Source organism: Myxocyprinus asiaticus, chromosome 7 (genome assembly GCF_019703515.2).
Source record: "Myxocyprinus asiaticus isolate MX2 ecotype Aquarium Trade chromosome 7, UBuf_Myxa_2, whole genome shotgun sequence".
NCBI classification, from domain to species: domain Eukaryota; kingdom Metazoa; phylum Chordata; class Actinopteri; order Cypriniformes; family Catostomidae; genus Myxocyprinus; species Myxocyprinus asiaticus.
In genome coordinates this window covers 21,296,167-21,321,497 of record NC_059350.1, presented here as the reverse complement: position 1 = coordinate 21,321,497, position 25,331 = coordinate 21,296,167, and the positions used below count along the sequence as shown (strand labels likewise).

The following is a 25,331-nucleotide window of genomic DNA, read 5'->3' as shown; positions in this document are numbered from 1 at the left end:
ACAACCCTCCAGCCTTTTCGCCATCATTTAAATGCTTCTCCATCTCTTTCAGGTTCTGTTTTTTTATAGTGTTTCAAGGCTTCTCTCATCAACCCACTATTTAGTTTTCTACTTAGTCTGCCACTCTCTCCAACAGAGAAGTTAAAATAAAACAACTCTACTGACACAGATAAACACATAGTTAAACACCCACAACATTTTCGTAGTCTGGCACATTCTCTCTCACACATGATCATACAGTAACCCCCCCCCCCCACACACACACACTCCTTTTCCTTTCGCCTGGCAGCCTGAGAGTCCACCCCCTCTCTTCCTTCAGCCTGGTCATGTGACACGAGCTCTGTGAGTAGAACAGCACCGTGTGAGCCATCCATTCATTTCCTCCTGAGAAACACACAGAGGAGGAGGGAAGAAAGATAGAAGGGGGTAACATCAGAAAGTGCGACAGAGGAAAACAAGGTAGAAAAGCAAGAGAAAGAGGGAGATGCTCTAAGGATAGTGATTCTCACTCTCTATTACTGAGGTTAACAAACAAGGTCAGTACTGTCCAGTACGCTTTTTCTTTCAGTTTAGGACTCTTGTGTGTTAGTTTGTTAGTTTGTTAGACTGTGGACCTGTAAGCTGTCATTGTGCTGCTAATTAGACCTGAAACCTGCTTTTTGACAGCTTTACTTATAAATAAAGTGAACATATACTAGATATTATCACAAATGTTAAATATAAGTTGAACATTTAGACCTGTCTGAGGAAGCATACCTGTAAGGGTAAACAGTAAAACCTCTTTTGAAAATCAGTCTCTGTCATAAACAGTGATAAGTAATAAATGAAAGAGGTAGCGCTCAAATGTAATAGTGTTATGGTTATTGCTATGGTGGCAAAAGTATTGTTTGGAGGCTCTTTTTAACTTTTGTTGATATGATTGGTGAAATATTTGCATAATTTTACAATATGTGGCTACTCACTTTATGATCTGGATAGTTTGGGCTGTATTCTCAGTACATCCCACCTAAAACCCCACTTAAAATTCATCATATTATTGAAATGCATTATTTATAAGTTTATATAATTGTTTACAGTATTGCTGTCTTGGGTTTAGTTTTTATTATATGTTTTTATTTCCTGTTTGTGTGATATTCAGGTCATATTAAGGTCTGCTCTAGCAGTCCCAGGTATATAATGCTTCTCATAGCCAATTAAAACAGTTCTCTGAACACTTGTATTAGTATAAAATACCTATATACCTAATGTATTTGATGGTTTTAATTTTCTTGTGGGTACAATAAGCTCTTACAAAATACTCTACTCCTCTCTCTCTCTCTCTCTCTCTCTCTCTCTCTCTCTCTCTCTCTCTCTCTCTCTCTCTCTGAAACAACAATACATGAGAAATGCAGTATGGCGTACACTGGGTAAAAAATTATCAGGCTCAAAAACAGTAGATTTGTCTTAAAACAGAACTAAAGTTCTACTGGGGCTGTTGCATCTGTTGGCTTGATTTGGCATGGATGATTTTGCCTCTCCCCATCTGCCAGAGGTTTTCCCTCTCAAGGTATTCCCAGCCAAGTCAATCAAACCTACAAAGCTCTGAAAAAGAATTAGAAATCATTCACAAAAACCGCAGCACTATTCAAGTTAATTACATTTTTTTTAAGCAGTTAAAAATATACAGCATCCTCTGCACCACAGAACAGAAACCGCACCTGAGAGTTCCCCCAGAGTGTCTATTGGTGTCTGGTGTCTGTCGTGTCTACACCGGATGAGGAAGTTTGGGGGTCACTGGGTCTCATGTTTTTGGAAGCATTTTATCATCAATAAAATAAGCAAACTTTCCCTTCACTTTGGCTTTTGGATGACCTGGTGAGCCAGCTAGCTCTGAGGGTGTAAATCAGGTGTGGACAGAGTTTTGCATTGCAAGTTTTACAATTGATACTGTACACAGCGTCTATGTAAATGCAATTTTGAAGACATTTATTCAGATATGGTGCACCATGTCCATTTATAAATATGCAGTCAATATGTATTCAAGACTAAATTGGTCTAGTCTTTGCTGCTGAAAAAAATGCTTAAACCAGGCTAAGATGGTTGTGCTGGTCTTAGCTGATTTAAGATGGCCATAAAAATCAGAATAAGAATATCAGAATAAATCTGTAAAAATGTTACCTTTAGTGGTACAAAAGCATGTGGCAGTACCCTCAAAGGAACACCCACTGTATCCTTTACATGTCATTTGGCATGTATTTGAACCTTATCTGTTTCTAAAGGGTACATATCAGTACCTTAAGTGTCTTCTCTGTCCCTAAAGGGTGCATATTAGTACCTTAAGGTGTAAAAAATGCACAGCGGGTGTTCCTCTGAGGGTACTGTCCCAGTTGCATGCTGTTGTACCTCTAAAGGTATCGTTTTTGCACATTTCTTTTTTTCTGACAGTGTAGGTGGTCTCCCAGCCTCACCAACTGATAAGTGCCAAAAAACCCTTTAAAACCAGGTCACCTTTTTAGGGAGACCAGGTAAGGCCAGTAAACCAGTTTAGGTTGATTTAATCTTTTTTTTTTCTTTTTTTTTTTTTTTTTTTTTTTTACAGGGTTGGAACCTAAACCAGCTTAATTGAAATTTAACGCCAATCAGGCACCACAAAGATCGTCAAAGATTAGTTTAACCTTTCATAATCAAACTGAAATTCAGTGAAATGCAGCTCCTTTTGGTATAGAAACCCAGATGCTTGCACGTAGACATGCACTTACATACGCACACACAGCTTCACACACATGTGCACACAGAGGTTAGAAATCAGAGGAACCAAATCTCCTTTGTGAGTCACCAGCCTACAAAGAATGAAATGGCAGGGTGGTTCATATACAGTACGGGAAACAGCAGCTCTCCCTAGTGACTGCCTAGGCCATTAACTAGAGCTCTGCATAGGGCTAGAACCAGGGCCCGTAGCGGATGCACTTCCTGTGAACACTTTTACTGAACTTTGACCCCTGACCCCATGGCCACTCCTGGTGGGGCCTGACCTCCAAAAGTGAAGGAAGCGAGAGAGCTTCATGTGGGATCTGTTACTGGTTAGAGATCTGTCATAGACAGGCAGCTGTGTTCAGCCCCATTGCTGCTGAGCAATAGCTAAAAGTTGTGATAGTGTACATCTTTACCTCTCTACTTATTGTCTCTTACTCTTACTCTCTCGAAGTGCCTTATTCTTGACTTTTCCCAAGACTTGCATTGCAGCTGTGAGTTTCCTAGAAAAGGAAAAACAGTTCTTACCCAGCCCTGTGTGAGCATGCACTGCTGGAGAACAAACACAGCTGCCTTGCTCATTACGAGCAGGGGCATCATAACAATCAGAGAAGAGGGGTAATATCGATCAGGTGCAAAAACTTGTGGGTTTTGCTCCAGATTATGTGAGAAAAACAAGTGTTGATGTGTCAGAATCTACATTGTGTTTAGTTGTCATTATCTGTTTTGGAAGTTTTGGAAGAGCTGAGTAATCTTTATTCATCACATTGTTTCCTGTTCTCCTTTCTCCTCTCCCCAGTTCTCTCTCTGCTATCCTCTGCTCCCCTTCTCTCTTCACTTTTAGGTTACTCTTTGTACGATGTTCAGTCTCTGGGTGGTTAGCGGTCACGCTTGTTAGCATGCTTGGTTACTGGCACTCACACTGTGCTTTAGGGGTGGAATCTTTTCTGGCACTGCTGTGGAAGAGGCTCCAGCTTTCCCACAATGCTAAGGACAGCTGGGGAGGGCTATACTGTTTGTACTGTTTGAAATTATGCTTCCTAAGTAAATAACTAAAAACTCAAGAGTGAATATCATCAAAAGGATGAAAAAGTATCAAGATACTGTATATTATGTCCACATTAATCCAGATACATTTGAAAAATGCATTTTCGTTTTCTAAATGCTCTCTGTTCACACTGCCGTTTTCAATCACTTTCCAAAAGTTGCTTGTCCACACTGAAAATAATGAAAATACTTAAATACCCTTACATGCAATTGCCCTAGTGTTCCGTTGCAGGACAGCAATTCCAAGTAAACTTCCCGTCGCCTTTGAAGGAATGCAATGTGAAGGTTGTACAAAGTAACATTTATCTTTAACAACGCTATCGAAGTGGATAGCAGGCACAAAAACGCTACTACAACATGGACTGCCATCTTTATGTTTTTGTGTTGAATGGATCATATGACTGCATCACATGATAACAAATACTTCATCGTTTTCAGATATCTCCATTTCCCCTGTTCACACTACAACGCGAAGGCGGCATTTTCAAATGTATCCAGTTAGGAGAGCGTTTTCGAAAAGCAATTTTCAGTGTGGACGGAAGGCCAAAACGTAGAGAAAAAGATGCATTTTCAAACGAAAATGTATTATTGTGGTTGTGGCCTTAATCTCCCATTCCTAGTGGTCATAGCTTTGTACACAGACAATGTCTGTCCTCTCCAATACAGTTGAGAATGTCTTTTATTCACTTCTGTACATATACTGTACCATTTTAGAGCAATCAGTGGTGTGAATACTGCAACACGAAACACCCTATAAAGTGCACAGTGAACTGTTTAGTTGAGCACAATGAACTCTAGGCTTCAGAGAAGATCGTTATTTATGATTTAGGCCAGGCCCACTCTGAGAGGCTGCCCCTTAATGGCAAACAGGAAGCAACTCAACACACAGTCACTGTGTATAAAGAAATTGTTTGTTTTGTCAGTGTATGATTGTGTATGTCTTGCACATTTGGGAATGTTAAAATGCTTTGATGGTTCATACACATTTTCCTGTGCCCCTGTTTATTTCGTTCTCATAGTCGTTCTCAAGTAACACGTTTTTCACAAACTCCTCATGGTCGACGCCGCAGCATTGTGCAATACTGCCTAATAACATGACCTTCAGCTATTGCGCAACCTGGTGTGTGCCAGACCTCTGATAATAAACAGTTTGACGGCATGTGGTTCAATAGTTCAAGTCAAATTACACACATCTGTCTCACCCTGTCCAGAGGAATACCAGAGAGAGAGCTTCAGATGTTTCTGGCCCGCTGACTTCATGGAAGACAGCACAGCAAACCAGTCCAAGCTGTGACCAGGAGGCCATTTGTCATACATTTAGCCTGATCTGAGACCAGACTTGGTTACAAGGTCTTGATATTCACCATTGTAAAAGGAGCACTAAAACTGGTATCAGACCAGCAATAATGGAGTTGTAACAAATGCTGCAGCACTCTGGATAGTCTTACAATATTCAGTGTCTGAAAAGAGCAGATGAAGAAGAAATTAAACACAGGAAGATGAGAACAGAAAAATGTATACTGCGTCTCAAGGTTTTGTTGAGTCGTTTGCATGACAGGATAAACATCTTGTGACACTTTCACTCTTCAGAGAGCACTTGTATTTGTCAGTCTGAAGTAAAAAAAAATCATCTAAAATTCATCTTCTGTGAGACAGAAAAGATGCTCGTTGGATTATGTACCGGTTTTCACAGTTTTTTGTTTTTGTTTTTGTTTTTTGTTTACTATATGTGATGGATAGCCATAGACATTTGACAGACTTTCCACTCATAGTCAAAAAGTCTTGACCTGCTGTCACCTGAATGGCAAGAGGCAAGAAGGTCCCACATGAGGTCAATAAATACTAACCTATGCTCTGCTTGCACTGACAGATTTAAATGGTAGGGTTTCACGTCCCCCTCAAATCAATAACAGATGTTTGTGTGTTTAGTCATACTTCTTTCTGAAAGCAAGTGGAAAATGCAGAAGCCTGATTTCAGAACTAAATTTGAGAAACCTGCAGGAGACGTTCTGCAGTGTTTATTTATTTTTTGAAGACTATGAGGAGCAGATGAATCCTCACACAAAGCACTGATTGTGAAGTTAAGAAAGAAGTTCAGTGGCGATATATGTCCAGATGAACTGTCCAAAACAAGGAGAGGTCAGTTTGGATGACTGGAATGTTTACATTTGTGGCCGCAGCTGTTCCTGGCATTGTTCGTATGCAAGAGCCTGGCCAATCAGTTCTTTAAAAGTGGCTACACATTCACTCAAGTTTGTTCAAATAATGTAATAGCACACCTCTCCTCAGCAATTCCTCACACCAACACACACTCCTCTTCTCTCACTTTTTCTCTCTTGGAGGTTTGACAGTGTCCTGGCTCTATCCGACAGACGTTGTCCTGCCAAGGAAAATTAGCTCTGTTGAAATGGAAAGTCTGAAGTCACTCAGAGCTTTTTGGCAAGAGACAATTACGCAAAGCAGGAGAATCCAGAAGAAGTCTGCATCTTGGGGATGGATCCAGAGCACTCTCTTTGGACCTGCTCAATTTTTCAGCACAGTTACTAAGATCAATTTTAAAAAGGAGAGGAGTAGCCCAAGACTTTGTGAGTAAAGGTTTAGATGCGTGTGTTATCTGTTCAGCGGAGGAAGGAGAAAAGGGAAGAGTGGAGTTGAGGGAGATGGTTGTACAAGAGTGGGTAAGGCTCGAGGATGGTTATCAGTAGCATGGCAGAGAGCAGGAAGCAGCTCTGACCCAAGGTCACATTCTGATGAAAATGCCCAGTTTCTCCACAAAAATGTTGAGTCATTGCAAAGGATATGCCAAGGATGACTTGCTTTGTTAGACCTTCCCTGACAGCATTATCAAATCCAGATTAGGTCTAATCTTGGACAAAGAAGAAAGCTGAGGGGAAAACCTTCATATGATTGCATTTTGGTCCAGGCCAGAAAATATTAGCTCAGTTCCAAAATTTAGTAAGCTGCCTTGATGTCTACTGCCTACATAGACAGCTGCCTGCCTAGGCAGCATCCTAACAGGAATGGAACCCCATAAGTGACAGAACTGGAATGCTCCACATTGGCTGAAATGTCATGGGGCAGGAGGCACACACACCACACTCAAGAGAAGCGCACAGGAGAATCGACTCACTATTGGTTCCAATAGTTTGACGTTAGCATGTTTCGAAACTAACAACACAATAGTCTAATAATCATAAAAATACAAACAAATATTGGGTAAAATAGTAAATTTTTAATTGAACTAGTTTTTTATTGATACTTCATATGTTTATAGTAAAACTTTATGTTGCTTTTTCTGCCATATTGGATGTTTGTTTTTCACTGAGCATTTCACTGTCGCAATATATTCTGGGATTGCCATCTTTGGGAAGGATACATACACAGACATACACAAATTCACTGTGATCTAACTGAATTTGTCCACGGTCAAAAGTTCAGCCACTGAAATCAGTCTGTGCTTACTGAAACTTGAACTACTGTCCCCAGTATCTGAAGCTGGAAGTGCTGTTGAACGTATCGGCATGTATGAGCTCTAGTTTCCGGGATAAATGTCCACATATTCGTGCATTAAGTGAGTTGTAAATGACATAACAGTCAACAGGAATGTATATTGTATTAACCCTACACCCTAACCCAACACCAATCCTAAACCTAGTGGAGTACAAATTTATTTTTAGAGGAAAAAAATGCAACCTTCACTGCAACCTCACTATTGTTTATGTGAATGTGATAGCATGAACGTGATAACGTGTCTCAGAGGGTAGCGACAGAGGGAAATTAAACACAATTTAATTAATGCAAAAATTTTGATGGGGGATGTCGTTTGTCAGTATTTCAGCAGAACTGGGCTGATTTCAGGGTACATGAACATTCAGAAGCGATTTTCCATGCGATGCTCCTTTAGATTTGAGCCAAACAAGATAGAAGGCAGTATATGGTTGCCGCCTACCTTTTGGAACAGTCTTTGTTTCGAAAGCATGCATATGATGCCTTAAAATGTTGTCTAGGTTTGCAGTTCCTAGTTTTGAAAATAATCAATTGTTTGGACACCTGGATATCCATCTTTTTTTTCATCCACTTTTCTCCCAATTTGGAATGCCCAGTTCCCACTACTTAGTAGGTCTTCATGGTGGCACAGTTACTCACCTCAATCTGGGTGGCGGAGGAAAATTCTCAGTTGCCACTGCTTCTGAGATAGTCAATCCACACATCTTATCACGTGGCTCGCTGTGCATGACACCGTGGAGACTCACAGAATATGGAGGCTCATGCTACTCTCCGTGATCCACACACAACTTACCATGCGCCCCATTGAGAGCGAGAACCCCTAATCGCAAAAATGAGGAGGTTACCCCATGTGACTCTACCCTACCTAGCAACTGGGCCAATTTGGTTGCTTAGAAGACCTGGCTGGAGTCACTCAGCACCCCCTGGATTTGAACTCACGACTCCAGAGGTGGTAGTCAGCGTCAATACTCGCTGAGCTACCCAGGCCCTGTTGGATATCCATCTTCAGTGGCATGCTGTGTCTCATTCTGAGTGAGGTTGACCTTTCCTTGGATTTGACACTATGGCCACTTATGTCAAAGAAGATGCCAAAGAAAATCTTCTTTCCCTGTAATGATGAAAAATTTACCAACTTCCACAGTTTAGATCAAGTCACCTGTACAACACGGTGTAAGGCGGGGGGCACCTTGAGTGAGAAACTGCACAAATCACGAGAATCTTAAAGAGTGACTTTTTATGTCCTTGGTTCTGTAACCGCACGCTGATAGCCTCGAAAGGGACAGGCAGCTTATGTGTGTTTGTGCTTTATGTGCACGTGTGCTCCGAGAACGCCCATGCTAATGTGGATTCGTGGCTTAATGGTCACTTGAAAATTTGCTCACTTCAACACTCCATCAAACTGCCTATCTTGGTGAGGTACTGATGTAAAAACAGTTCGTTATATATAAAGTAAATATAAATAGTGGAATTAAAAGCAGATTTGTGTCAAAATATCAAACTTGTGTAATACAGCCTGAGCTGCCGCTGTCTTGTATGTTGTTAATATTAATCAAACAACAATAACAAGAAAACGAGAAAACCACTCACTGCTCTTGGCTGGATTTTTTTAGTGAATTGTATTGTAATAATAAATTGAAGACCAGAAATATTAGTTTTAAGTCACATTTCACTACAATTAATTCTGAATTTACTTAAATACTTAAATTGTTAATTTGTTTCAATTGGCTGTAATTTTTTTATTTGTTCTCATTTTATTACTTTATTATTTTACTACTATTTGCTTGTCTTTAATAATTACTTGAGAACAGTGTTTACTAAATTAACAAATAAGTATTAGTTTTTGTTGTGGTATCTGACTACTGTAATTTTAGTATCGTGACAACACAACTTATTTACATTTTGCATGAAAGATCTTACTATAATAACATTGTGAAAAAGTAGATCTCATTCCATAGAATGGCTGTATCCGAGAACAAAACTCACAGAGTATGAGGTGCTATATGCACACATCTGTGTAACACATCTTGCCCTCCACTGTATATTCAGATGTCAAGTGGGGTACTGATGAGCTGCACCTGGGTGTGGTGTGCAGCAATGCTTTAAAGTGGGATTCCTCTGGTAAGCACACTTACAGGGTGTATCAGGAAGTGTAGTGTCCTCAGTTTGGTGCCATTAAAGTGGGTTTGGGCGCTCTCGGTCTTGAAAGGCACTGGCATTGGCATGGATATACTGTACACCGCATTTGGGAGCAAGGATTTTAAGTGGGCAAGGCCCATTGGGACCCCACCCATTTCCTCTCACATCCTGTTTGCCAGGGATTACAGTCATACATGCACACAGAGGTAAACTAACCAGGTCAACAGAAGCCAAAACAATCAGCAGTTTCCAGCCTCTCTAATTAATCTGTAAGCGCTGCACTAACAGGAAGAAATCAGGTGATTTCCAGATTTAATCCACCTCCTTCATTTATCAGTGCTGCTGAGCTACAGTATGAGTGCAGGGCTAACCCCATGGCCTCCAATGACCAGGGGTCCATTCAGACTTTTGCAACACTTCCGAATGCTCTTTATAAGAGTATGTGAGCACATAGCTTAATATGTTTTATTCCTGTAATGTATGTTGACAATGTTATACATTTTTAAGTAAAAAAAATGCTGGAATTATGACCTGGGAGATTTAACAATTTGCTCATATTTGATTACCTTCCAGTGAAGAAGGATTGTGCAATATCGACATGACCAGATACAGTATATTTCATAATAGCATTACTGAAATAGATGATTAGTATGTATTATGCTGTAAAAACATGTTTGTTTGTTTGTTTTTTCAAAATTTGCTTTACTGTATGTGGTAACATTTATATTAAAAGAATATTTCGTTTCAGGTTCAGTGCAAGTTAAACTCAGTCTGACAGCATTTGTGACATAATGCTGATTACCACTAAATTTAATTTTTCTTTAAAAAAAAACTAAAGTTGAGGTAACCGTAAGACAATTACAATGGAAGTGAATGGGGTGAATCTGTATCTTGAATCTGTAAATGTTAAATTGATAGTTCACCCAAAATAAAAATTCATTTAGTCACCCTCATGCCATCTCATATGTGTATGACTTTCTTTCTTCTGCTGAACACAAACAAAGATTTTTAGAAAAATATATTAGCTCTGTAGGTCCATACAAAATGAGTGAATGGTGGCCAGATATTTTAAGGTCCAAAAAGCAAATAAAGGCAGCATAAAATTCATCCATTTGACTCCAGTGGTTAAATCCATATCTTCAGAAGCAATATGTCAAGTGTGGGTGAGAAACAGGTCAATATTCAAGTTCTTTTGTTTTTGGTGATTCACATTCTTCATGGACAACCTAATAGGCAGAGAGGAGAATTTATAGTAAAAAAGGAATTAAATATTGATCTGTTTCTCACCCACACCTATCATATCACTTCAGAAGACATGGATTTAACCACTGGAGTTGAATGGATTACTTTTATGCTGCCTTTCTTTGTTTTTTGGACCTTCAAAGTTCTGGCCACCATTCACTTGCATTGTATTGACCTACAGAGCTGAGATATTCTTAAAAAATCTTTGTTTGTGTTCAGGAGAAGAAAGAAAGTCATACACATCTGGGATGGCATGAAGGTGAGTAAATAATGAGAGAATTTTAATTTTTGGGTGAACTATACCTTTAAAATTCTCTCAGTTCTTAAAAGAATAGCCACAAGACATAAACAATATGCATGTTAACATGATTATAGTGTTATAAAATCACTTACTAACCTTTTCTGTGTAGAGTTATATTAAACTTAATTTAAAGGAATATTCTTTTAACTAGTTCTTGACTATATCAACCCAACATATTAGATTAAACCCATTAAAATAATTTTGGGAGGTTAGATCAAGTATAAGTAGATCCTTGAGATAACAATTACAGGTTACCACTTTTTCAGTGTATTTGCTAGCAGAGTATAACTCCGCTGTACTACACATAACATGATGTCCATTTGAATTCTAGTCATTTCTGCAAATGTACATGTTTCAAGACTCTCATTTCCTGTAGTCTGCAGTTTGAAGGCTATTTATTCACATGACATTCATCACATCAACATTTCACAATTTCATTTACTTTTGCAAGGTTTCAATTCTCAAATAATCACACACACAAAAAAACTCACACAAAAACAATACTGATAAATCCTAATGATACATTCTTTGCTCGCTTCCAGAACATTGAAGGTCTATAAAGGCAGTAATCCATATGACTCCAGTGAATAAATCCATATATTCCGAAGTGATGTGATTAGTGTGGGTGAAAAACAGATACATTTTTAAGAGTTTGTTTTTAAATACAAATCTCCACTTCCATCTTTCACTTTTTTGCCGATTCCCATTTTCGTGCATATCGCCACCTTCTGGGCAGGGAGGAGAATTTATAGTAAAAAAGGACTTAAATGATTAGATAATTTTCATTTTTGGGTGAACTATCCCTCTAAGCTGCCTAATGTATTCACTCATAGGGATGTAAGCAGAACTGGATCTTATATGTAAATTTAAAAAAACATAGATAAATATAAGATTCAAGTCAAAGCATCTGTTCTGATCTTGAAAAACATGATTGTAAAATACATCTGATTGTAAAACGCTTTTCAGAATGATATATTAGTGCTCTCTCACAGATGTTTATTCTTAACCTCACACAGTCTGTCTGGTCTGTCACTGAGCACAACTCCCACTTGATATGTGACACAAATCCATGATTGAGAGCTGTTTGCTCTGTGATGTCATCACAGCTATAACAAAACACATTGAATTCCTTTGTTTCTCAGTGCAGCTGATTGTCTACAGAACAACACACTGTTAATCAACACTTGAAGTAATTGAAGTCAGTCTAACATTGTTTTTCTGTCATCCCACAGAGAAACAGCGCTATCAGAATGCTGATGTTGGATGGAATGCCATCCCTGCCAGTCAAAATCGAGCCTTCAGAGTCACAGAGGAGGGTAAGATGTCAAAGTTATACCACACTGGTGTAATCACTTGGAGCTTTTAAAACTCAAGAGGGTGGCATGTGATAAATTCTGTTTCTGTTTGTTGCACCTCACTTATTAGCAGCTTATGGTATGTGTTGACAGAAGTCTCATGATCATTCAAACTGCCCTCTTTGTGCCAAGTGGAAATTTAATGGAACTTACAAAGAAATATTTTTGTCTTTTTAAATTCTGTGCATAAATACACGTCTATGTTATGTCAGTACAAACAAGTCACACCTTGTGCAGATCGTTTACTTTAAACTGAATATTCTGTCATCTACCAATCCTCAAGACACTCAAAACCTGACTTTCTTACCATGTAATATAAACAAAGTTAATATGAAAATGTCAAAAGCTGCACTTTTCCATATAAGAAAATGCATGGGGATTTTGGCGTACTGCATTATGCTTGCCAACTGATTTAGATTAAGGTGTCCCATGCTTGAAGTCTTCAGGATATATATCAGATTTACAGGCCTGGCCAAATAAACATACAGAATACAAGTGTCTACCCCAACCCCTAATGCTCTCTCTCCTAAGCCCACACACAAAATCCTACATTTTGCACCCTGCTTTACCCATTTTAACAGTTGTCACTCTCGTGTCGTTGACGGGAGAGATCGAGTGCAGGATGAGCCCAGCTTTGAAGTGTTAAATCAACAGGCAGCGCAGATGCTAAAACGTGCTTCTTGTTTGAGTGGGCTCAACGCCAAGCCCCTTTTCTTGGAAACGTATCGCTCACCCCTATTAAAACCGTCCTCACCAGAAGCTATTCAGATTCGGAAAATTAGCCATAATGACTGGTAGCCCCCCGCACGAGGGGTTGGATGAGGGCCGTGTGGGAGAATAGGGACAGGGAGGTGGGAAAGGTAAAGCATGAGTCGGGAGAGAGAGAAACCGGGCAGAGATGAAGTTTCGAAACATGTTCCATTTCAGCTTGACAGCCTCCAAGTCAACCACAGTAAAAACAGAGGGGAAATTTTTGGCAACAAATAATGCTGCCAGCGGACCTCTTTTTGTCCATGGTTTCATTGAGCCTGAGTGAGTGCTTTTGACATGGAATGTTTTGTTGATTTAAGGATGTTAACTTATTAAAACAGCTCAGTCAGTAAATGTCTGAAAGCCTGTTTTTTACTTACATTTTGTGATGTGTTTTCCTTCAATAAAATGCTCAAAGCTACCTACAGAGTAAAGGTTATACATAGCTGTGTGCATAGTGTTCCTAAAGCTCAACTGGTAGAGAATGGCACACACAATGGCATAGTCATGGGTTTGATTCCCAGGGAAAACACATGTTGATAAAATGTATACCTTGAATGCACTTTGAGAAGCATTGTTAGCCAACTATGGCTGCAACTTCAAGGTCTGTTGTTACCAACATAGTTCAACAATTTGTTGTTTCCCAAAACCTTAGTTCCAATGAACATTCACAAACAGCATTGCGAATTTGTATGGTTGGAACTACAGTTCTTTACCTGTGGTTAGACGCATAGTTACTTGTTAATTTACTGTGTGGACATCATTTCACTTTGCTGAGGCTTCTATATCTTTAATTTTATATACTGTATATATTTTTCATTCTGTCAACACTTTGACCACGTTTACATGCATTTAAGAACACGGCTTATTCCTGCATTTTGCAGAAAGCAGTGTTCTAAAACATGATGTAAACACAAATGCAGCCATTTATGGGATTAAAGGCTGTTAAGAGAATGCGCTTTATCACACACAGTTTCTGTCAGAGAACACAGCTTTTATGTGTTTATGTTAAGGCATGAGTGGCATTTATATGTTTTTCAAGAGTGCGTATGTGCGTATGTGCTCAAGTGCGCCGGGGGAACACCTGAGTCTAATATAGAGGAAAACCCCACTATTGCAGCGCAATGTATCTGTCGCTTTCATGTCTTCAGCAGCTTTCGTGCATTAAATGGCTTTTTGGTGTACATGTAAATAAGCTTTTATAACTTAATATTCACAGAATTTATTACTCCACCCCCTGTCACGTCATGAACGACAGCTGAACAAACGTGGTTCGAACGATGGATGTGTGACATAGTTACTATGGTTTTCTTGCATCGTTGTACGGGAAATGCACCCCAGCCCGATGGTGCAAAAGTACATAAAGATATAGATTTGCTGAAATTGCGAGAATGACTTGTCTTGGAAACAATACTTAAAAATTTTTTTTTTTTTACAACAAATTATAAACAAATCAGTACATATGCAACTTTAATCCAACACAAGTGTGTTTAGATGTATTTATAGCTGTCATGGAGTTACATTATAGTCTTTTTTGTAAATAATTTTTAATGAAGAATATTTTTTTTTCTGACACAAAAATGTTGCTAAAAATATATTTTGGCTTTTTTTCCATTTGAAAATATTTGCAGGGCAAGTACAAATCTAATTTACTCTCCCCGAAAACATCATTGATATAGTTAATTGATATCATCCTGTGTGTCTTTTTTTTTCAGTCTCCTGTGATCAATAACTATACAGAGATGGGCGTGCTGGTGTTGAATCGCAGATTTCGGACACAGTCAAATGACAGACGATTCCTGTCCGACCCCTTCCAGATGCAAACAGAGCCCGTGGACTTGTCCACCAACAAAGCAAGAACTTCGCCATCACTTTCAGCATCATCATCTTTATCTTCGTCATCATCTGTATCCTCATCATCAATAAGATTTTGTCCACGGTCCCCTCCCTCCAGCAATTCTCTGTCATCTTCATCATCATCATCATCATCATCATCATTATCTTTGCCTTCATCTTCCTCTGCTTCTGTCATAACCCCCGTTCCACGTTTGAAGATGTCTCCATCCAGCTCTGGCCCAGTGGTGGCATCTCCCCCTTCCAGGAGTCTCAGGGGGCAGTCGTTTTTGCACATACCACAGCTGATGCCTCCTTGCTCCAGTCCCATCCACCTCCACCCTCGCAGAGTACCAGTGGTGGTGCAACCCGTGCCTTTGGTCTACACTGGGGTGGGATCGCTGGGCAACAGCAGACTTATGATGCCACTTCTGGAGGAGAACAGGATGCACAGGAAAGGTGAGACAGAGACCTGAATGCACTTGAAATAGGTGACTGTGGCAACATTTTGCAAAATGAAATCACATGGTTCATGAAAAAAAGTGTACATTTTAACCTAAATAATAATGTCATTAAAAGAAAATGTGAGATGAAAACAGATGATGTTTTGAAGGTTAATAATCTATCGAGTTTTAAATAAAGAAAACTGACCTCCCTAACCTAAACCTTAAACCTAAACCTAACCCATAGTGTCATAAAATCAAATGTGAGATGAAAAATGCCATTGCTGAAGCAACCACGTCATTTTGAGGTGTTTACAGGACTTTCAGGTCACATATCGACTCACATGTTCAGCGGGACTTGTACCTCTATCCTTTGCATCACATTCTCATGTGAAACGCTCTATACGTTGAGCATTTGAACAAGCTTGTAAATATAGTTGGTTATTTGATGCAAAATTTAAATTAATCATCTTACATGTCATGTGCTATAGTAAAAGTGTTTTATGTCATAAAAAAGCATTGTGTGTGAAACAAGGCGAAAAGTAAGTGTTTGTGAACTGATAATCTGCTATTTTACTCGTGATTTGTGTGAAAGGGATAAAAGTCATTGTTGTTTAGCACCTCTAGTGTATTTTTCACCAGTAAACTGCCACAATACGTACAAAGAGCCACGTAAAAATCATTTTGAAAAAATGTAGGTATAGTAATGGGATTCCATGAGACCAGGTTGCAGAATTCAGTGTTATAATTGTTAACGAAAACTACAACAAAAACTAAATAAAAAGATTTTCTATAACTGAAATAAAAATAAAAAATAAACGAAAACACATTTTTATTATACTAAACCTAACTAAAATGAAATAGAAATGAAAACAAATACATTTTAGTTTAAGTTGTTGATACACAGTATATTATTCAATTTAAAACCTTTACAACCCTCCCCCATTAAACCTGTAAATGCCCCTAGATACAGTAGTGATTATACTAAACAGCCGCGAATAATTACATATACTGTTTAACATACATATAAATGATACCAGTTAACACATTAACTTTGGCAGCCCTAAAAATACTGAAAAACTAAAAACTAAACTAAATTGAAACTAGAAAATAAAAAATAAAAAAGTAATTGAGTGAAAACTAATATATATATATATATATATATATATATATATATATATATATATATATATATATATTAAATAATAAAAACAAAACTATAATAATTATGTATTTATTGATTGTTGTAATTTACAGTATTACAGAAAGAGAGGAGGGACGCCCTTCAACTCTGCAGCAAAATTTCTCCTTTTGCAAAGTACTGCGCCCTTTTTCTTTCACCAGCTCTCTCCCTGCCTCTCTGTAGGCGGACAGGGCTGTTTAAAAGCCTGTCTTTTAGTTCCCGTGTTCCTGGCAGGGTCAGTGACAGAGCCCAGGGCCCGGCTGTGTGTTAGACAGGCTCAGCTCTTATGAGTGCCGTTCCATTGTGCTTTGCTCTTTATATTCCTCAAAACAGGCAGCAGCCCACATCCCCTCAGGAAGTAGATGCCATAGCAAAAATGCTGCTTAGCTAAACGAGGGCACCTAGGTTTATTAGTGACAGAGTGCATGGTGGAAACACAATAGAAGCTGTGCAAGAGGCTTAAAGAGACACAAAATGGGAGGACTGGTTCGAACAACGGACAAAAAAACAAAAAAAACAGCTTTTGTTATTTGCAGGCTTTTATTTGTCAAGTCATTTTTATTTGTATAGCGCCTTTCACAACACACATCATTTCAAAGCAGCTTTACAGAAAATCATACATTAACAGAAAATGAAACTGTAATATCTATAAAGTCTATGAGTCATCATTGTGTAGTTTGATTAAATATATTGTATGTTCTACATTTTATTGCACTTTGATTAGTTCCTTTTTCCTGCTTAGGAAAACCTGCCTGCCTCTGGGCAAGAGAGCTGCTTTTAATGGGCTCTGTGGCTAGGAAGGCTTTCCTTTAATACTTTATCCCTTTTTTCATCCTGTTTTCCTCTGGGGGGAAGGCATAAACACAGAGGCTGGAGATGTCCAGTGTCCAAGTGTTTTGCAGGCCCTGTATTTGTGTGTGTGTTCAGCTCTTGCTGTTATAGACTGACCAATCAGACAATGGCAGATGTCTACATCACAAGCACAGAGTGTGTGTTTGTAAATAAAGCAGGTGGACACATAATTAGAGCAGTGCAGTTTAAACTTTGATGATCCAATTTCAGTTTATTAAAAACATTCAAGATTCACACACAGAGGCCAGCTCCTTATCTTGAGGGTGCGTGCCCTTATGCTCTGCAGTCTTTCAAGAGGTCTCCATGGCAACACGACAGGACACGGAATGACACGAATACAACCTTTGCAGTAGCAAATGCATCAGAAAAATAAGTAAATAATAAGCTGACCACCAAGAATGTAGTCAAAATTACAGTATGTCATTCATTTGAATTCTTCTACTTTTAAACAAGGTAGGCGTAGGTTTGGTTTGAAAGTTGGTAGGGACATATTACAAGAAGGATAATATTCAAAATGTTGGTTTTAATGCTTGTGTTGTGTTTTTTTGTGCTAACACCTTTTGTGTTCACGGTCAAAAACAACTGTAAATAAATCTCTCATATTCCATATATTATTCCAAGATATTACATTAGATTTTTTGTCAACTTCTTTTTTAGCAAATATGACAGATTTTGTACTTCTTTTTTGAACATATTTAAAATTGTATATATATATATATATATATATATATATATATATATATATATATATATATATATTATTGATAGAAGGATTTATTGAACTGAGCTTATACCAGGATATTGGAGGCCCTCCCTGCAGAAAAAATTATTAATAATAATAATTATAGAATAAATTAATAACTACTTGCTTGATCTAATCAAAATATGTGTCATTTTAAAGCTTAGAATCTGGACTTTACAATGCATATAGCTGATCTTACCAATTTTTAAATATTGCTTTTTCATTTGCTGACAAATTAGAACTGTTTTGTTCTCATAATTTGCAAATTTGTTAACAAAACTACAACAATTATATTCAGAGTTGGTAAAAACATAGAAAAGGTGAGATAGCCATGTGTTATATGTCGCTGGAAAGGTCTCAATTAGTAAAATGCAATAAGCAAATTTGTTTCACTCAGAGGCCAAACTGCAGTGAGTATTAGTGTATGAAATTCCAACTGACACACATAAATATAATAAACAGGAGTCTTTTTGGGATGTTTTTCCTTTTTACTTCCTGAAAAACGTATAACCTAGACAATGACATATCGCAACAGCAGACTATCCTGATTCAAACGAGCTCAAACACAACATAATATGACAAGAAGATCTTGAAATATTCCTCAAAGAGTGTACATGGAAAGACGATGCACAAAAGGGCTCTTAACACACATAGTGTGTATGTGTGTATGTGTGTATGTGTGTGGGGGGGGGGGGGGGGGGGGGAGGTGTACACATGTCTGAGGACTTTGTGTGTGCAAACACACATCCACATATGTGTTCATCTAAAAGATTGGATGCTCCTAAACACTTAATATTTCTGTATTTTGTAGTCTAATCCATTCATTTCCAATAGCCAGTCACTTTAGACCAGTAACACCAAAGCTGTAACAAAGTGAAATAAAACCAATAAAAGGTTAAGAAAATTATCTAAAAAGAAGCCGTGTGTGAACAATGTCATGGAATTTTATTACAACTAGATGAAATAAACTACAGTTTACAGAAGAAGGAAAAAAAAGTTAACCAGTCAGTTTTGACCAGAACACAATATAGTATAAGGGTTAAAAAAAATAAATAAATGCAAGCACATCAGTCTGTTAATATAGGCAACATAACACTATTTCCTCATATCCATAATAAGTCACATTTCCCATTTCTCTGACCCACCACATTAAAATAGTATGTTTGTTTGTTTTTGTTTTTCTAGAGGTTTAGAACCAACCACTATGCTGCACAATATGGAGGGAAAATGCCATATGTTAAAAACTTGATGGATTATTCGATGACGATATGTGATGCGATAAGATTAATATGTTAAAATAAAATTGTAGATTTACATTGAGAAAACAATGATATCCAAGGAACATAAAAGTGACATTCTGAAAAATTTATTATACAGCATTAAACAAATGGAAATCTAAACAAAAGTTGGGCTATATTAACAAGTTACATGTGCAAAATGACATATCAAGACAAATTATGGGGAGAATTTACATTATCCCCCACTTTCTTCTTTCCAACTCCCTCAATTCCACATATTTCACCCCCTTACCTGGCACAGTCATTCAAATATAAAGGAATCTTCCTTTAGAGGGCGCTTACCCGCCGTAAAAACAGAATCCTCTGGCCGCACACTCTCTCAGGAAAACTCAGGACATATTTTTTTCTCAGATGGAAAACATTTGTACACGAAAAGTATGCTTGTTTAAATCTATTAATTTCAAGGGTTGGACCTAAAATGCAAATGGAAAGTTGCCTGTGTAATCTCCAGAAAATTATTTTTAAAAACCTTTATGCAGTAATCAAAAACGACTGTGATTGGTACATCCTGAACAGCGCTGAGAAAAGTAACAGGTGCCACATGACAACGCCAGTTCTGCACTGCTCCAGAAGAGGTGGGACATTAACATAAACATGAATTATGATAGTGGGGAACTTTAATAGTCATTAAAATGACAATAAAAACATAGGATAAAGTTCAAGTATTTTCTATGTTGTAAAATTGCCCATACGTTGGTGTGGACATTTCTGATTTTCTAAAAGTTGGTTGGGACATATCCATACCATACCTATTTTTTTAAAAAGCAATAGTTTATCAGAAGAGCAATCAAAGATGTCACTGTTTTGGGCAAAGAAATTTAAACTGCAGTGCTATTGACTGAACAATTTCCTAAAAAAGCCAACATTTCAAACATGACAGCTTTACATTGTATAGAGAGAATATTTCTTAGCAAATATGGACAATTGTACAAAACTATGAACAATCTGAATTAGGTTGGATCTGTAGTATCTTGATTGTTAGTTAACTTTGGGACACTGTGGATTTTTTTACACTTAAATTTCAATTCAACCAACCTTGTGTTTTTATGCAGTCACACATCGAATCACAGATGGACTGTCGCCACAGCGATCTTTGAGTGACAGCGAGGATGATGACCTGCCCAACGTGACCTTGGAGAGTGTGAACGAAACAGGCTCGACTGCTCTGACCATCGCCCGTGCTGTGCAAGAGTATGATTATTAATCTGAAATATCTATAAGCCTTAACAGTCTATTATCTACCTATCATTATGTTGTAAAGTGCTAATCTTCAGAGGTAAATTTAACACTGTTATGAAATGATAAGATCCAGTCAGTGCGGAATGATATGATATAGCAATATTGCTGTATGTGTGTATACAATTATGGCACATCTAAGTGTGTATTTGCTTAGCTTTTTACAGCTTTGAGAGAGCAGGTAGGTAACAGGGACCCCTCCATAATCAGTATGCCCAGCGGGAAGGAGGGGCGCTTGACTGGGTTTTGACAGCCGAGCCCCTGGGCTCTTGTGGAAATTACTGGGTTTCGGTAAGGATAGAGACAAACAGCTAGCAGTGCTGTCTAAATGTGTCTGGACAGGATGAAGGTAGCAGTGTGTTTTATAGCAAGATGCACGAGTGAGTGGTGTAAATGTAAGCGTGCATGTCTCACAGGGAGTGTATGCTTCAGACTGAATGTGTACACAGGTGCAGGGGTCGATGCAGGTTTATAGATTCCCTGACCCAGGATCAGCTAAAGTGAATGTACCTTATTTTTACCTTTATTCAATACTCTCTTTATAAACTGATCTCTAGACAGTGATGCTGCCCTGGATGTCAGCACCACTGGAAAGCTCCTCTGGTGTTCTCCAGTGGGAAACATACAAACAAAAGACAGAACATAAATGACTGTGCTGAGTTTAGTCTGATGGCAGCTGCAGTTTCTAACACAGATTCCTTCTAAAATATGTTATAGCTGATCCTCTGACCTCGGACTAAAATTCCAAGCTTCACGTAAGCACACAATGTAATGTGGAAAATAGTGACAGCATTTTAGAAAACTGAGATATCGTTTAAGGGAGGAGAGAACATCTAGGATGTTTTCTTTCTTTCTTTTCCTCTTTGGGCAATGAAGTGTGCCAAGAGCTACAGGTGATCACCCTGCACTCCCGTGGCCCAAAATAAACAGGAAGTGGCTCTGTGGGGGATGAAAATGCCTTTGCCACCCAGAAAACATTCCCTGTAAAAAGTCTCTTTTATTAAAGCATCTGAGCTTCATGTCAGCAAAGGAACGTTTGTATGTGGATAGTAATTAATTAATGGGGGGTTGTACTTGCTAGTTTTTCCCATCCCCACCTCCCTCTGCAAAAGATGTTTAAGCTGTTTAATCAAAGCTGTTCACTCAAAAAGAAAAGGGTTCATGTCTTGATAGTACATTTTAGCACTTGTACTATCAAGACAATTACAAAAATCTACACAGAAATACCAAAAATATTCACAGTTATTTTTTATTAATTTCCCAAATATGTTATTCATGCTCTTCTTAACCTGTTGATGTGCATATCGCCACCCTCCCCCCCCCCCACTGATGTCACTTTGCTTAAATTAGTTCACATATACTATATAGTCTAGTCATAAAACGAGTTAATAATGTTGACATATTAGAAAGATGTATAATTTGTCAACATTATGAACAATTTTGAACAGCACACTAAAGTAAAGTCAAACCCATGGGTGGGGTCAATGAGCATCAACAGGTTAAGCTCAGCGTCTTTATTTTGAAGAAGCAACCAACTGCCACAATTTGTTATGTTAACAATAGCTCCCTCTAATGGCCATTCAAAGTCTTACATCTTTATGGTTTTTGGGTCCATGACGTGACATGTTCTTTTTTCTTTTTTTTTTTTTTTTTCCGGTTATTTAAAAAATACAATAGAAAAACAATTCACACAAAATTTTTACTTCAGTACACCTCAACTATGATAAACATGTTTTATTTATTTATTTATTTATTTTTTAAGTATTTTTTATTTTTATTTCTTCCTGGGGTTTAAGCAATTACAATTGATTATCTCAGACAAACTTTTTTGTCAATTACCTTTTTATTTTTTATTTTGCTGATTTTTTTTTTTACATTTACAGTTGTGTTCCCAAGCCTTTCCTCCCTTTATTGACAGCTCATACAGGTTATTACAATAGCGGTAGTCTGACAATATTTGAAGATAGACATAGTCTAATCATTTTTCAGTTTTTATTTTAAGTGTTTCATCAGTTCTGTCCACCTTTCAATAGCTATCAAAACTATGATAGTGAATGCATAGTTTTTATAACTACAATATCATAGTCATACTAATAAAAACCACCTTTAAATAATGCCTGTACCTTTTAAAATCTTGTGTTGTCATTGCAGCTCCTTGTTGCCGTTTAGTATTGAAAGCCTGCAGAGGCCCAGACCCTCAGAGTCACCTGATTCAAAGAGGAGACGCATCCACAGGTGTGAGTTTGATGGCTGCAACAAGGTGTACACAAAGAGCTCCCATCTTAAAGCTCACAGACGCACACACACAGGTGAGTCAGCTTACAGTGGCAACCAAACCACAAAGTGTTCTGTCATCTTTTCCTGTCCCACAAACATTTCAGGTCTTGATATTTAACTGACATTTTTCTATATTACTTTTGTTTTTCAGGGGAAAAGCCATACAAGTGTACTTGGGATAATTGCACATGGAAGTTTGCTCGCTCTGACGAGCTGACACGCCATTACCGCAAACACACTGGCGTCAAACCGTTTAAATGCAGCGACTGCGACCGAAGCTTCTCCCGCTCGGACCATCTCGCCCTCCACCGCCGTAGGCATGCACCACAGACATGCATAGTGTGATAAAGACATTCATAACAGACAGATCGATGGACAAATTAGCAGACAGAGCGGGTCTCTATCTGTCAGTGTTAAATGCAGAAGGAGGTTTGGATTTATTCCCTGCACAACAATATTAAGATGGAAGAAAATAGGATTTCTAGCCTAGGAAATTGGACAGGGAGGAAAGAAGGGAGGTGAGGGAGAGAATAGTTGGGTAGTGATATGAGATGTATGTATTATGATTATTCATCTGCATTTATCGTTCCCTCATCAAGTTAATCTTCTGCACTTTTATGTGAGGTTTATTCCCATCAAAATAAAGGAGCGAGCCTCAGTCAATCTGACATTTCACATTGGTCCAGGCTGTAAGTGTCAGAGCTGGAATCTTGTATAAAAAGCCACGTGCCATGCGAATATTTGATCCTCAAAACCTTCTTCAGGTCTACTGAGAGATCTCGTGGAGATCCTTGTGGAATCGCAGTTTTTGATTTCACAACACTCTGTAAAATTGTTAGAATTAATTTCTTGAAATATAGTCAGTAAGCAGCATTTCGTAAATGAACGTCACTTTGAAAAGAATAAAATGTAATGTACAATTTTCAGGGTAATAATTGTATATCTGCCAACTGCTAAACCTCACAGTGTAGAACAAAGTACAATTTTGCTTAAGTAAATACAGTAGACTCACACAAAATGAGACAAATTAGGTAAACAAAACACATGGCATTATCACAAACATGTATTTATTACACAGTTCACATTGTAGCATCAAACTCTGTATGGGCTCCAAGTTCAATTATCACTTTATTCTGAAACCTGAAGGAGTAGTTTCATCATAACTGAATGTGAGGAGAAGGCCATATCAATAATGTAGTGTTATTTCCTCTCAGGAGTCAGTCATATGAGAGAGAGAGGTAGAGAAGTTCTCTCACACCCTTTTAAACTTTTCTTGCATCATTTGTGCACAAAATTAGTGTAGCAGATATCTGTATATTTTATAGACTTTACCTTGTGGTATATCAGTTTTGTTTGTTTGTATTGATTGTCATATATTTGTTCTGTACTCCGAGATTTGCACCCTTCTGTCCATAAATATGTGATGCCAAAATGTATAGTATTTTACAAGGAACCCAGTGACTAATAATCATGAGTGTAAATGATCGTCAAATGGGCATTCCTTTTATTTTCTCTTCTACAATGATGTATCTGTAAATAATGTTATGGTAAACATTTCATTTTTATATGGATTTAACTGTGAATGTATACATAAATACAGTATATGTTAGTTTAAAGCATGAATAAAAGCACCAGTTTGTATGTACAGAAAATACTTGCTTGACTTTAAAGGCCACCATCAGAGCAAATTTGTGATAATCTACTTATAGAGAATATAATTTAATCATAGTTTCTTGAAGAATGCAGAGTAATGAGCACTGATAACATAGCAACCATAATATGGGTGCTGAGATTTTGTATTTCGTTTTTAAGAAGAAAAAAAAAAAAATTGTAAAGTAACACTGAAAGAGTCAGCAAAACTGGTTTAATATATTTTCAATGTTATTCTCCATTTACTTGTGTTTGCTGCATATTCATTGCATTACATAATTCAATAACAATTTCCAACCAAGCAGCATCTGCAAAAAAATTATTCTAAACCTTTTCTGGGAATTAAGTATTAAGCCAGTTTTGAAATAACATTAAGGTAATCTTAGTGGATAGGATACTGTATAGAAAGTCAGTTACAGTTGTTCACACAGGTGTCTTAGCAGCATAACCACATGTAAAGGTCATCACATTAACCAAATTTTATCTTTATTTTGAACAGCTATATTTACTATTTAACATTTAAAATCTCACAGACTTTTTTGTTTTTGTTTTTTTGCTTATGCTATCTTTCTTTTATTCATAAATGTTGTGTGGCGTAAGAGTCCAGATCCTTTTTGTGGCCACTTAATAGTATATGGGACACTACCTGACCCATTGGTAATCACCAATGGTTTGAATGGAGCATCGCACCATGAATGGTTAAAGATGGCTTTTAAACATTGGTCACTGTGGTGGACAGCATGCATTAA

At 37.8% G+C, this 25,331-nt stretch overlaps 1 protein-coding gene across 1 annotated transcript; it reads left to right on the top strand.

Annotated features, from left to right (window-relative positions):
• The first annotated feature begins 369 nt into the window (after positions 1–369).
• LOC127444074 (Krueppel-like factor 12) lies at positions 370–24,584 on the top strand. The gene is made up of 6 exons (XM_051703242.1): positions 370–536; positions 12,196–12,279; positions 14,784–15,360; positions 20,472–20,610; positions 22,807–22,964; positions 23,084–24,584. The coding sequence occupies exons 2-6, from the start codon at positions 12,214–12,216 to the stop codon at positions 23,275–23,277; spliced, it is 1,134 nt and encodes a 377-aa protein (XP_051559202.1). The 5' UTR covers positions 370–536; positions 12,196–12,213; the 3' UTR covers positions 23,278–24,584.
• The last annotated feature ends 747 nt before the right edge of the window (positions 24,585–25,331 follow it).

Bases quoted from the DNA above. Each gene is read 5' to 3' on its own strand.
- LOC127444074 (XM_051703242.1), top strand. From the start codon at position 12,214: ATGCTGATGTTGGATGGAATGCCATCCCTGCCAGTCAAAATCGAGCCT. The intron at 12,280-14,783 runs GTAAGATGTCAA...TTTTTTTTTCAG, and splicing joins CTTCAGAGTCACAGAGGAGG to TCTCCTGTGATCAATAACTA. The intron at 22,965-23,083 runs GTGAGTCAGCTT...TTTGTTTTTCAG, and splicing joins TCACAGACGCACACACACAG to GGGAAAAGCCATACAAGTGT.